This window comes from Gadus chalcogrammus, chromosome 23, assembly GCF_026213295.1.
Source record: "Gadus chalcogrammus isolate NIFS_2021 chromosome 23, NIFS_Gcha_1.0, whole genome shotgun sequence".
In the NCBI taxonomy this organism is placed as follows: domain Eukaryota; kingdom Metazoa; phylum Chordata; class Actinopteri; order Gadiformes; family Gadidae; genus Gadus; species Gadus chalcogrammus.
In genome coordinates this window covers 17,692,027-17,706,986 of record NC_079434.1, presented here as the reverse complement: position 1 = coordinate 17,706,986, position 14,960 = coordinate 17,692,027, and the positions used below count along the sequence as shown (strand labels likewise).

At 43.2% G+C, this 14,960-nt stretch overlaps 1 protein-coding gene across 2 annotated transcripts in view; it reads right to left on the bottom strand.

Annotated features, from left to right (window-relative positions):
* The window catches only part of LOC130377406 (NACHT, LRR and PYD domains-containing protein 12-like), a 76,299-nt gene that overhangs the window by 11,699 nt on the left and 49,640 nt on the right, over positions 1–14,960 (bottom strand). For both annotated transcript variants that reach the window (XM_056584518.1, XM_056584519.1), the window contains one exon: positions 3,294–3,467. In XM_056584518.1, coding sequence (XP_056440493.1) covers positions 3,294–3,467 — 174 coding nt within the window. The remainder of the gene's footprint in view (positions 1–3,293; positions 3,468–14,960) is intronic.

Below are 14,960 nucleotides of genomic sequence, written 5' to 3'. Positions count from 1 at the left end.
TTATATTACTTTATTCTACAATTTTCAAATATTTAACTTCTAAACTTTACATTATTATGGATTATTACACGGCTCTTCTCAATGCTGTAGCATCTCCATTCACTTGCATGGGCCTTCCCGACGTTCAGCTGTCAATTATTTTTATTTATGCTCGGTACACTTGCATGGGCACTTCACAACTTCCGGCGGTGAATTATATTTGATAATTCACCGTTGCCAAGTATAATTGACAGCTGTCAAGGTAAACGAAAGGATTTTTTGCCGTTTGCCATTTTAATCTAGATTAATTCCAAAATTAATCTAGATTAAAAAAAAATTATCTATGCCCACCACTAATTTAATGAAAGTATTTTTAAACAGTAAACATTGGTCACTTGTCAGCTTCATCAGCTTGTTCCATTTCCAAAAAAATAATATATGTTCATCTTTCAAGCATGAATAACGACACCAAGTCCCTCTGTCATGACTTTGTAAGATCAAACTTCTTGTAAAACTTCTGACCCTTGGTATTATGTTTCTTTAAAATAAAATAAAATAAGTAACTTATTAAAATAAATAAATAAATACATAAGACACTAAGTCCCCTCTGCCGCTCACGCCCCCCCTGACACCTTTAATCAGCTGAGGGCGTTTGCCTGAGTCTAGAGAGTATTAGAACATGTTGTACTTGTTGATAAGCTCACGTTGTTATGGCAATGAATACGCCCTCAGCTGATAAACTAATGCCAGCGTTTTTTTTCAACTGAAAATTAGCCCCCATGTCAACTTTTTCTGCTCCTTGCTCCTTATCATGCTTATCATGCTACGCAGCATTACAAGGCTCTGCCGACTAAAACATGAAGCAATTCAAGAAGAGGCATAGATAGAATCGCCTTGTGGTCAACTGTCATTTAATACATCTGACAGATTATGTCAAGGTTTTAAAATTATTAGTATTATTATTACCAGGTCATGTTATAACACAGCTGGAAATCGTGGATAAAGACTAGCTAGCCTCTTTGACAGACAAAACAGCAGAAACTATGTTAGGTGCGCTCGTGCAGCATTTTTGGTTTTGTCAAACAGGAGACGCCCACCCACCAATCAGAGGTTAGAGATTCCTGCAGGAAGGTTGCGCTCGATTTCACTAGCCCATTTGAGCCTGTTCATTACAGCATCCATCCTCTCATTGCTTGTGTAAAAAAAACTGTAGAATATTAGATTTGAGGACGAAACGATAGGGTGGGCTAAGGCAAGTTTTGGGTGGGCTTGAGCCCACCCAAAAAAGGTCTAGCTTCGCCACTGATATACAGTATGTCTTCTGTCATTAATCAATACGAGGACCAACCACGATGGTTGAATTAAAAACAGAGGGAGACAGCAAGTGTAGCTCGAAAGCGACCTCCCACACAAGACCAATGGAATCATTTGATTTTATTATATGCCTTGAGGGTTGCCTTGGGACGTGGCGTTTGATCGGTACATTTCGGCTGCCTATTTATTTTTGGAATTTTAAATTGTTGCAATAAATTATGTTGTTGTTGACTCTGTCTCTGTCTTTGCTTTTTAAATCCTACAGTAGTCTATGAGTAATATATTGCCGGTAACCACTGTTTTGGGGGTATTGCGAAATGGTGCCAGCTGGACATGCCGTGGTATTGGATGTGTTTTAATAAAACACATCCAATACCACTGAATGTCCAGCAGGTGACACCACTGAGGCTAAAGTAACGATAGTGCTCTTAGCACCCTACGAGTACCCCTGGAGCCCTCGTTAGCTACGAGTGTTTTCCTGACGTTCGTTACGCAACGATGCTTTCGGGAAACGGTGTGAAAACTGTACGATGCTCGTACATCGAACTCACGAACCACTTAAGGCCTGATTCCACCGGACGCGTTACGGCAGCGTTACGGCTGTGGCACGTCTTGGCCGCGGTGACCGCAGCAGATAGGTTCCACTCTAATCAATGAGACTATTTCCACCGGGCGCGGCTGCGGAACGTCTCAGCAGCGTCCCAGGAGCGGCTCGCCGTGCCGCAGCGCTATCATTCCGTAGCATTTCTATTTTTGCCGCAAGCCGTTGCTGAACCGCGTCAATTTCGAAATGGCAGATCGAGCAGGGCAGGAAGTGAAAAAGTAAAAGCCATAGAGCATCCGGTACATTTTCCAAATAAAACACAATACTCAGCTCATGTAGCCTATCACATGTAGCCTATCACAACAGGTCAGCAGTCAATCAATCAAAGGGTCTCAGAGGGTCGGCAACATGGACGACGAGAGACTCATTGTCGAAGTTCAGCAACATGAAGTAATTTATGTACCTAATCATCCTTTTTATAAAGGCAATGGCCGGAAGGACAAAGCGTGGCATTTAATTGCAGTCGTTTTGGGAGTGGAAGTTGAGTACATTAGGTTTAGGATTATCGCGTGATCTTGCGTTGCACTGCCGTAACGCGCCCGGTGGAAATGCAAGCAGGGCAGAGTCGCAGCCGTAACGCGTGCGGTGGAATCCCGTCGTTAGGCTAACGATGCTTCGGGAAACGGGGCCCTGGTCTCCCGTCGGGTCATTCCAGTGCTGCTCGCCACAATATAATAAGTCTACGTAGACCTATAACCTTAGATTGATGCAAATACTGTGACTACATTTGTTTAAAAGGGATATATTACACCACCAAGTGTGAGTGTGATTAGCCATAACAAGCCGTTTTGAAACTGTGCAGCTTCTTACATCACAGGTGGGCGTGTCTAGATGTATGATGGATAGATGGTATAATATGTCCCCTTTAAACAAAAGAAGTCAAGGTATTTGCATCAATCAAAGGTTATAGGTCTTAGTAGACTAATTATAATGTGGCGAGCAGCACAGGACTGACCCAGGTTTAAAGCAGTTACACAATACACCGCAAGCACGCACGCACGCACGCACGCGCGTGTGCTGCTCGCCAAAATATAATTAGTCTACGTAGACCTATAACCTTTGATTGATGCAAATACTGTGACTTCATTTGTTTAACTCCCACTCTCCCGTTAACAGGAGATTGTGGGAGGGAACTATTATTACATTTTGCGTATATAATTGAAAAGATGCAATGGCAACTCTTGGATAACTTTTTTAAACTTTTCATTTTCCCACATAAACAACAAGGTGTAATATGTCCAATGGCACCACCCTGATAAACGTGGTCAGCAAAGGTACTGAGTCATTCGATTATATATTTAGACGGCATTTAGGATTGATCCTCAAACCAGGGGCAAGTAGTCGTTTTTTAAAAGTCTCCTGATACGGAACTGTTTGCACGTTGAGTAAAACTGACCTGAGAGTTTCCAGTGTACAGTGTGGACTCCCCAGTCCAGCAGAGAGCAGCTTCACTCCTGAATCCTTCAGACGATTGGAACTCAGGTCCAGCTCTCTCAGACTAGAGGAGTTGGAGCTGAGAGCTGAGGCCAGAGCTTCACAGCATCCCTCTGACAGATCACAGGAATTCAGCCTGCACACAATAAAAAGAACATGTTAGGAAGTGAGATTAAAAGTGCTTAAAAGATCCAACTAGTTCACAGAAGAAACATGGTGTAGCTAACGAATAGCACAGGGCCGCCATGGGGCCACACTGGAGGGGAGGACGTCCAGTGATACTAGCGCCTCCGCTCTCCTCGCTGCTATCAGGGATCAGGGAAGTGAGCTCAAGGAGATGACTGTGGACATTCAAACATCCTCCAGCAGTCCCCTGATGGCCGTAGGGATCCTGAACTCTGTGTGAACAGAGTCAGACCTAACGAAGCAGAGGGCTGTGGAGCCAAGGAGGGCCTTCAGCGCTCTATCAGTCCCAATGCTTCTGTAAGACTAATGATTCATTAATTCAACCTTTTATTTTGATCAATCATCATAAATGTGCTCAAGCTCATTTACAAAAACCTAAAACACTAAGGGCACTCGCCCTTCCTGACTTCAGACACTTTTACCAGGCTTCAAAATCAAGGACGACTATGAAACCTCTCTGGGGTTTTGCTTCTCTACTAGGGGTGTGACAAGATCTCGTGCCATGAGATCTCGCGAGATTAAACTCAACGATATTACCCGTCGCGTTAAAAATCTGTCTCGCGAGATTTGTGAGCTATCCAAACGTCTATTTGTGGCCTGTAGGGGCAGTAATGCGCCTTTGCTACGTCTAGCCCGCCAGAACCTAACGAAGGAGAAGGAAAAGAAGAAGAGGAGGAGAAGGAGGGGAAGCAGGGGAAGCAGCCATAGGCAGTCAGAATGACGTCGGAAAATACCCGTATTACCGTCGAAGATGCCCCCGCCACTTTTAAATCATTTGTTTGGCAGCATTTTGGGTACCCGGCGGAAATTATGAATGGCAGTAGAGTGACTGATAAGACACGGACAATACCAAGTTGTCAGTGACATACTTGGTCAGACTCTGATGCACTATTTGCACTCTGTATTGATGGAGTAGAACTTTGATTTGGTTTTGCAGATAATATTGTTCGCTATTTATTGTTCGTTATTTAATTTAATTTATTGTACTTCATAAATTACAATAAATTGTACTACTTTTACTACTTTTAATACTTTTTTATAAATTTTAGTTTTAGTTTCAATTTAATGCATGTAAAGAGTTATAATAAAACATTTCAAAATGCATGTGCAACTCGGTTAAATAAAAGTCTGTTGTTCCAGTCATATATTCTGTCATTGTAGTTTTCTTAAAATCTCGTCTCGTCTCGTTCTCGCAAACCGAATATCGTGTCTCGTCTTGTCTCGTGAGCTGAGTGTATCGTCACACCCCTATTCTCTACATATTCAAACCTTTGATCTTATTCTGTATTCGTACACATTAAATAGATTCATATTGTTCTGTATTTCTACATATTCAAACATTTTATGTTGCTCTGTATTCCTACATATTCAAATCGTTTTATGATGCTTTGCATTCCTACATATTCAATCGTTTTACATTCTGTATTTCAACAGATTAATTTATGTTGTCAACATATTCAATTAATTTGCTTTTATTTCTACATATTCAATAGTTTTATTTTGTTCCATTTCTATTCAATCGTATTATGTTGCTCTGTATTTCTACATAATCAATAGTTGTATTTTGTTCTATTTCTACATATTCAATCTTATTATGTTGCTCTATATTTCTACATTATCAATAGTTTTATATTGTTCTGTATTTACACATATTAAATTGTTTTATGTTGCTCAGTATTTCTGCATTTATTGTTCTGCATTTCTACATCTAAAAATGTTGGACCTTGTTCTGTATTTTATGTCTTCAATTGAAGTTCTGAAGATAAAATATAAATAAAGTATATCTGTAAAAAAATGATGACGTAACAAAGACCTTATACAGTCATGGCAACAAAAAAGAAATGGTTGAGTTTCTCCTATGAAAATTATACATTTATGAACTTGAAATGAACTATACATTCATATAGCGCTCTTCAAGTCCCCTTCCATTGACTTCATATAGGGCTTTACAGTGAAGGGGGGACCTCACTAACCACCACGAATGTGTAGCATCCACATGGGTGATGCACGGCAGCCAATCGGCGCCAGAACGCTCACCACACATGAATTGTGAATGTGTGATTGGAATGTTATATTTTACTTTGTTGACCCCATTGTCATGTACATTAACTTTAACACACACACTTACATACACCTATATACATGCTTACACCACCAAGGGACCACAATGGAAATAAGCTCATGGGCTTTTATGTGTTATCCTTTTGACCTGTTCATTTGTATGCTTACGTTTATGCATTTGTCAATGAAGAATTTCAATCATTTCAATCAATCAATTACACACCAGCTTGAGGTGGAGAGTAAGGGAATTAAAGAATCAGCCATTTAAACAGGGGGATGAATAGGGGGCCGGATTGAATGAGCCTGGTTGGTCAGTTTTAGCCGGGACCTGGGGAATCCCCTACTCTTTTTGAGATAACTTCCACACTGTGCTGTGGAAGGTGCTGTGGCACCTTCCACAGCACAGTGTCCCCGTCACTGCACTGGGGCATCAGGATTTATGCTCTGGCCAGAGGGAAGAGTGCCCCCTACTGGCCACCAACTGACACCACTTCCAGCAGCAGCTCAGTGTTCCCAGTTGGTCTCCCATCCAGTACTAACCAAGGCCACCTGCTTAGCTTCAGAGGTTCAGCTAAGGCAGGGTCTACATTGGTCTGGCTGCTGGTTTATTTAGACCGATAAACTTTGATGGAGGCAAATACTGTGACTTCATTTGTTAAACTACCACTGTCCCGTTAACAGGGGATTGTGGGAATGCACTTTTATTATATTTCTTGTTTATAATAGAAAATTTGCAATGTCAACTTTGGGATTACTTTTTAACTTTTCATTTTCGCATCCCACATAAACAGCCAGGTGTAATACGAGGTAATCTGTCCAATGGAATCACTCCAATGCCTGATTAGAGTGATCGCTGCCACTCTAATCAATGAAACCTTTTCCACGGGGCACGCTGCGGAACGTCCCAGGAGCGTCCCAGGAGCGGGTCGCCGCGCCGCAGCGCTATCATTCCGTAGCACTTCTATTTTATTCGGGAGTGGAAGGTGAGTACACTAGGTTTAGGATCTCGCGTGAATACGGCTGGCTCACAAGGCAGCGCTACGCTGCCGTTACGCGCCCGGTGGAAATGGACGCAGGGCAGAGTTCGCAGCCGTTCCGCGGCGCGTACGTCCCCGGTGGAAATCAGGCGTAATACATGTGGTCAACAAAGGTATTGAGTTATTATCTCATATAGTTTGAGGTCATTAAGGTATGATTCTCAAACCAGGGGCAGTAGTTAAGTCTTCTGAAACGGAACCTTGTGGTGTAACTGTTGGCACTTTGAGTATAACTGACCTGAGAGTTTCCAGTGTACAGTTTGGACTCCCCAGTCCAGCATAGAGCAGCTTCACTCCTGAATCCTCCAGTTCATTAGAACTCAGGTCCAGCTCTCGCAGACTAGAGTTGGAGCTGAGAACTGAGGCCAGAGCTTTACAGCATCTCTCTGACAGCTTACAGCTGTTCAGCCTTCACACAAAAAAACAGAACAGGTTGAGAACCGTGATCAAATGTTTTATGAGACTTTTCTGATAGTTGAACAAATGATTATACATTAGATCTTTAAATGGTAGTGACATATTAGGTGTACAATGTTGATACTAACAAAAATGCTATGACAGAAAACTGTATCATAATATTACTTTTATAGAATTATGTATATAGTGTGTATCGTAAAACATGTTATAAGTATGCCTATAGATATATGTTGCATGTTATTATAACTTTTGTATTCTAGTATTATATATATTGTATTGTGTGCATTGCAATACATGTTCTAAGTGCACCGTTAGAGATTTTTTTTAATTTACTATAACTTTTGTATTCTAGTATTATGTATAGTGCTGCATTGTTAATACATGTTATGAGTGAACCTACAGAGATGTTTTGGAGGCTTTGACCAATGGCAGCAGCCCCAGAAGACCCTCGTCAGAAGCAGAGTATTTCTTCAGGTAAAACACGTCCAGCTGCTCTTCTGATGTCAGTACGATGAAGACCAGAGCTGACCACTGAGCAGAGGAGAGAGATTCAGTGGAGAGACTTCCTGATGTCAGGTACTGTTGGATCTCCTTCACTAGAGAACTGTCATTCAGCTCATTCAGACAGTGGAACAGATTGATGCTTCTCTCTTGAGAGAGATCTCCACCTATCTTCTCCTTGATGTAATGGACTATTTGGGTATTGATTTGTGACCTCCTTCCTGTCTGCCCTGATGGAACGTTTTTTGTTAGATTGTTCAGCAATTTACTTCCTCTTGGTCCCAGCAGACCTTGCATGAGCATCTGATTGGTCTCTAGAGAGAGGCCCAGGAGGAAGCGGAGGAACAAGTCCAGGTGCCCGTTCTCACTCTGTAAGGCCTTGTCCACAGCACTCTGGTAGAGGGGGAGGAGTTCAGCTTCCCTGGAGGTTGGATGTTCTTCTAAGAGCAGGTTGACACCAGTGTTGATGTAGGACAGAAAGACATAAAGGGCAGCCAGAAACTCCTGGATGCTCAGATGGATGAAGCAGAACATCCTGTCCTGGTGTAGGCCAAACTCCTCTTTAAAGATCTGGGTGAACACTCCTGAGTAAACTGAGGCTGCTCTGATATCGATGTCACACTCTGCCAAGTCTGCCTCGTAGAAGATCAGCTGGCCTTTCTCCAGCTGGTTAAAAGCCAGTTTCCCCAGAGAAACAATGATCTCCCTGCTCTCCGAACTCCATTGTGGATCGGTTTCAGCTCGCCCATGATACTTCCTGTCCCCCTGTATGGACTGAACCCTCAGGAAGTGGCTGTACATCTGAGTCACGGTCTTGGGCACCTCTTCTCCTCTCTGGGATGTTTTTAAGAAGTCCTCCAGAACTGTAGCAGTGATCCAACAGAAGACTGGGATGTGACACATGATGTGGAGGCTTCGAGATTTCTTGACGTGAGAGATGATTGTGGTGGCCATTGTCCCCTCTCTGAATCTCTTCCTGAAGTACTCCTCCTTCTGTGGGTCGGTGAACCCTCTCACCTCGGTCACCATGTCAACACACTCAGCAGGGATCTGATTGGCTGCGGCAGGGCGTGTGGTTATCCAGATGCGGGCAGAGGGAAGCAGGACTCCCCTGATGATGTTTGTCAGCAGCACGTCCACTGAGGTCGGCTCGGTGACATCCGTCCAGATCGGGTTGTTCTGGAAGTCCAGAGGAAGTCGACACTCATCCAGACCATCCAAGATGAAGACTACTTGGTCATGGTCGTATCTGTAGATTCCTGATTCTTTGGTTTCAACAGAAAACTGATTAAGAAGTTCCAGTAAGCTAAACTCTTTCCCTTTCAATAAATTCAGCTCTCTGAAAGTGAGGAGAAATGTGAAGTCTATGTCTTGGTTGGCTTTGCCTTCGGCCCAGTCCAGAGTGAACTTGTGTGTTAAGAGAGTTTTACCAATGCCGGCCACTCCGGTTGTCATTATTGTTCTGATTGGTTTATCTTGTCCAGGTAAAGGTTTAAAGATGTCTTCACATCTGATTGGTGTTTCCTCGTTGGCTTGCTTCCTGGAATCCTTTTCAATCAGTCTGACCTCATGTTCCATGTTGACCTCTCCACTGCCTCTCTCTGTGATGAAGAGCTCTGTGTAGATCTCATTCAGAGGTCTCTGCTCTCCTGCTCTAGCGATTCCCTCAAACACACAGTGGAACTTCTTCTTCAGATGAGCCTTGAGTTCATGTTGCCACTGGACCGCAACAGCTCCTAAATCCCAAACCAGAAGAAACATACCATTCATATTTCCAAGCAAAATTACTGGTGTAAAGAAAAAAGTATTATAAAATTCTACTTTATATGGATCTTATAACTTTATTAGTAGTGCTGTCGTTGTTGAGTATCAGTGGTATCAGTGACTTGCTAACCTGATATAACAAGATAGTGGTGCATCTCTTCCACTGAGTTATTCTGCTGTTGATCTGCAGTTTAATGTTAAAAATTCTTCAACCTGATACCCCCACAATAACCCTACATATCTGGATCAAACCATTCAACCTGATACCCCCACAATGACCCTACATATCTGGATCAAACCATTTAACCTATATATGAGTATCTTACCACTGCCCAGCTTGTCGGCCAGTTCCTCCTGGTTCATCTCCATCAGGCAGAGCTTTGTGATGTCTACCACTCCCTCTATGGCGCGCCTCCTCTGCTCCTCGTTCTTACCATCCTCCTCCTCCTTCTCCCTCTGACTCTCTGAGCATTGTGGGTAATCTGAGAAGAGATCCCTCCAGAGCTTCTTCAGCTCCTTGTCTAGAAAAGCGTGTGCATTCTCCTCAGCCCTCTGGAACAGAACAAACATCAAGGAGAACTTTACTTTGAACTAACTGAGGACATCAGAAGCATCTGTCCTAGATTAACATCTCCCTGGTCTAAAGAGGGAAAATTGGAGACTATAAGCTCCACAAGAGATGCTTTTATTGCCCATGTAGAGCCAGGGGCACCGCTAGAGATTGTGGGCTTTTTCAAATAATATATTGGGCCTCCAACCTAGACCACCCACCATCCCAGAAAATCCATTTAACCACCCAAGATTGATAGACTAGCTCTAGTGTAGCCTACTGCTAATTACCCAATACTTAGCCTGCTGTCATTGACCATTGATGTATGAATATCAGAGGTACATGAGTGGCATCGCTCATTACTGTTGCTGTTCTGGCAAAAGGCTTTCCTCTTGAGAAATTCATGAAATTCAGTGGTGTTTTACATTTTGGTCAATTTGTTCCCAAAGTTTTTCAGATGCCAGTAATGTCAGAACCGGACAGAAAAGACACAGACTGTCTTCATACTCTGCTATTACTTTTCACCACTAGGGGTCAGTATTCACAGACCTACCCTGGCTGTATAGTTGATAAGTAGAAGAAATTTTGTGTAGACCTCAATAAACAGTTTCCTGGTTCATCCACCTGTCTACCTCATTCATTGATTCATATTCATGAATTTCATGTTTGATGAAGAACTATTTGATTAATATAAGATTCTATGATTCACTAGGTAGCTCTGTGATAATGGGCACCACAGGAAGGTAAATAAATAAAAACCTTTATTTGTATAAACTGTGTGACCTTTTCCTCCCCCTCAGGTTTCTGTTTCTGATACCCCGACTTCTACCTCAACGACGACGTGTCAAACTACTGACAGTCTGTTCTCCGTCTGTTCTGCTTGTAAGCGCAACGAGTGGAAGACTCTGTGCTGAAAACTGGATCCACGCAAGACTGAACCATGCAATAAAGAGAGAGAGGTGGAATATGTAGACTATACTACTAACACCCCCCCCATTAGGTCACCCCTGTCTAGAGCTGAAGTCAATGGTAGTTTTTCATTTACACACCTTGATCAGCTCTGCTTGATGCTGCTGTAAAGACTGAGCCCTGGTAACCTTTGACCTCTCCTGGGGTCGCCTGTGGAGAGAACACACACACACACACACACACACACACACACACACACACACACACACACACACACACACACACACACACACACACACACACACACACACACACACACACACACACACACACAATCTTTTTAATAAAAATATTTCCTGAATTGTAAATATCACTCTGTAAAACTACTAGTTTGTTGGAAACTCCTACCTCTCCTCTCTGGAGGGGCGTCCATCTTTAAGGTCAGGAGGACGATCCATAGACCGGTCGCTCTTCAAGGAGACACAGCTGGGTCCAGGGGAGTCTGCTCTCTCCTTCTGGAATCTTATAGAAAAACAAGAACCAGGATTAAAGGATGTCTGATGGATATAGTTGTATAATATCTGATAAATCCTTACCCTTCCTCTCTGTAGGGGCGTCCATCTTTAAAGTCAGGAGGACGATCCATAGACCGGTCGCTCTTCAAGGAGACACAGCTGGGTCCAGGGGAGTCCACTCTCTCCTTCTGGACTCTTATAGAAAAACAAGAACCAGGATTTATGGATGTTTGATAGATGCTGTAGTTTTATTATCTTTGACAAATCCTTACCCTTCCTCTCTGGAGGGGCGTCCATCTTTAAAGTCAGGAGGACGATCCATAGACCGGTCGCTCTTCAAGGAGACACAGCTGGGTCCAGGGGAGTCCACTCTCTCCTTCTGGACTCTTATAGAAAAACAAGAACCAGGATTTATGGATGTTTGATAGATGCTGTAGTTTTATTATCTTTGACAAATCCTTACCCTTCCTCTCTGGAGGGGCGTCCATCTTTAATGTCAGGAGGACGATCCATAGACCAGTCGCTCTTCAAGGAGACACAGCTGGGTCCAGGGGAGTCTGCTCTCTCCCGCTGCTCTGGGCTTCAACACAACACACACACAGCTTTTACTAAGACTGATGATGGAGTCATGAGATATCAGTGCTGAGCTCTGAGAAGGACAACAGTCACAGAGAGTGAGATCCTCTTCTTACCTCTTAGCTTTGCTCTGGTGGCCATGTTCCCCAGACAGAGTGGTTTTAGAGGTAGGAGCCCCCTCCTCTCTCTCCTCATCCATAGTAGACTGGAGACCTGGACACAAACACAATGCCATATTGTTTCTCTGGATTCTCTTTAAGTACCAAACATGAAATGACTTCAGTGAAGACTTCCTATCCACCTCCTGTCTGACACACACACACACACACTATCTGTCCCTCAGTCTAGAACTACACAGTCAATCTCAACTTATGTCTAGATCACAAACTCTATCACTCTCTCTGTCTAGAGCTACATTCTAATCATTCTCTATTTCTTCTAGATCACACACCCACACCCACACACACACACACACACACAATCACTATGCTTCTAACACGTTCATTTAATTATCGACAATTATTTATTTCCCTATAGATCCGACAGTTCCAAACCATCATTTATTAACGAATGTTACCGATGAAACTCTGACCGAACTGACCTCCCTACAGAATAAAAGGCCACAATACAAACAAACTGTTCTGTCCCGTTCCCGTACCAGAGGATCCGTATATAATCGCCCTCAACACGGTGAAACTAGTTACTGATGTTCTGACACATACTCCTTCGTTAAACCTCTTTTACACCACAAACATGGAAACACTGAGCTTGGACTGGAAACAGATTCATTTAGTAAGAATAAATTAATATAGTAAGAATACATCTCGTAAGAAAACAAGAATTCAGGAAACGGTACCTTATCTTTTCCGTGACGAATCGTGTGCTGCCCGTGTTGAATGGAAATATAGAACCACAAATGCAAGGAAAGGAGGGAATAAAGAGATTTAGGTGTTCACCAAATAACAGAGAAGTGTTTAGAAGTGAGACAGAACATTTCAGGGCGTTTGCCTGAGTAAACATGTTCTAATGCTCTAGTATTAGAACATGTGGTGCTTGTTGATTAGCTCACGTTGTTATTGCAATGAATACGCCCTCAGCTGATAAACTAATGCCAACGTTTTTTTTCAACTGAAAATTAGCCCCCATGTCAACTTTTTCTGCTCCTTGCTCCTTATCATGCTTATCATGCTACGCAGCATTACAAGGCTCTGCCGACTAAAACATGAGGCAATTCAAGAAGAGGCATAGATAGAATCGCCTTGTGATCAACTGTCTTTGAATACATCTGACAGATTATGTCAAGGTTTTAAAATTATTTGTATTATTACCAAGTCATGGTATAACACAGCTGGAAATCGTGGATTTTCAGATAAAGACTAGCTAGCCTCTTTGACAGACAAAACAGCAGAAACTATGTTAGGTGCGCTCGTGCTGCATTTTTGGTTTTGTCAAACAGGAGACGCCCACCCACCAATCAGAGGTTAGAGATTCCTGCAGGAAGGTTGCGCTCGATTTCACTGGCCCATTTGAGCCTGTTCATTACAGCATCCATCCTCTCATTGCTTGTGTAAATGAGGAAACGATAGGGTGGGCTAAGGCAAGTTTTGGGTGGGCTTGAGCACACCCAAAACTTGCCTTAGCCCACCCTATCGTTTCCTCATTTTCCTCATCACCCTATCGTTTCCTAATTTTCTTTCCGTAAGGAATAAAAAGAGCAGCATGCCGTGTTGGAGGTCGGCCTCACAGATTGTTCGTTTATATAGGCTGTGTGTGCCATGGACGACATGCGCTCCGCATATCGCGCTCCGAGCAGTTATTGTTAATGTGTAAAAGACAGCCGCACTTGTGTGTCGGAGCTTCCTCTTGTTGTGTTTACAAATGTGTTATCAAAGATGTGTTTTTAACCTGTGCTGTTATGAATTCAGTAAGTATACGTGATTTCCACAATAAATAAAAAGAAACACGACAACAGTTGTTGTCGTGTTTCGAATGTATTCGAATTAATTATGGACATTCGAAATTCGTTCGAATTTCATTTTTGGGGGGGGTCGAATGTATTCGAATGTATTCGAATTAATTATGGACATTCGAAATTCGTCCGAATTTCATTTTTGGAAAAAGTGACAGCCCAATGACCAAACCAGTAGTTTTAGAAATCAACTCCATTCTAGTCTTCACTTCTGGTGTGTGTGTGTGTGTGTGTGTGTGTGTGTGTGTGTGTGTGTGTGTGTGTGTGTGTGTTTGTAACGGTAAGGAACTTCTGTGAGCAGAAGCGCCTCAACACGTCCACCCTGAGGATGACCCTGGAGGCCAAGGTCCAGCTGGAGGACATCCGCACCATCTCTGGCTTGAAGGTGATTGGTTCACATCCCCCCTTGCCCCGCCCACCGCAGTCTCTTCTAGGGTCTGGAATCAGCCGGGACGATGCGATATGAAAAGCCGTCGTGTGAATACTGAGATTCTGTAAATATTGTGGTACGGTATTTCGATCTTTTTGGAAGGTTTACGTTGTGGTTTCTGTTTTACAGGTCCTCAATGCAAATGGACGATTGTCGAGTACGCATAACATTAAGCGATACTCTATTGAGCAATGTTGTCAGAGAGACACAAATCAGTACTTTCCTATAGAGCGCACTCTATAGGAAAGTATTGATTTGTGTCAATCTGACAACGTTGCTGAATCAAGTATCGCTTAATCAAAGAGTCCTGATTCTCCCATGAATGGATTCCTATTCCCCCAGCCCCTGCTTGCTCTGCCCTGAGTCAAACCCCTGCATGCAGACATCGTAGCTCTGTTGCTTTTCTTGCATTTCATCGACATTTGGCCTGCGGATGGAGTTTTAGTCTTCAGGTAGTCGGTCTGAAATGTTGGTAATCGGTCATCGTATGACGTGTGTCTAACCTGAGAGCCATGTGTGTGTTTATCAGAGGGTCTGATGAGCCGGGTGTTGAACGCGGAGGGGGCAGACAACGGTCTGGATGTGGGGGTCAGCCTGTTGACCTTTGGGCTCCTACCCCAACGTGTGCTTCTACATGGAGAAGTGGGGGATCCTGACCCCGGAATGATGCCACGCCCTCATCCACAAGACCTCCGTCGACTGTCCTTCAGCAGC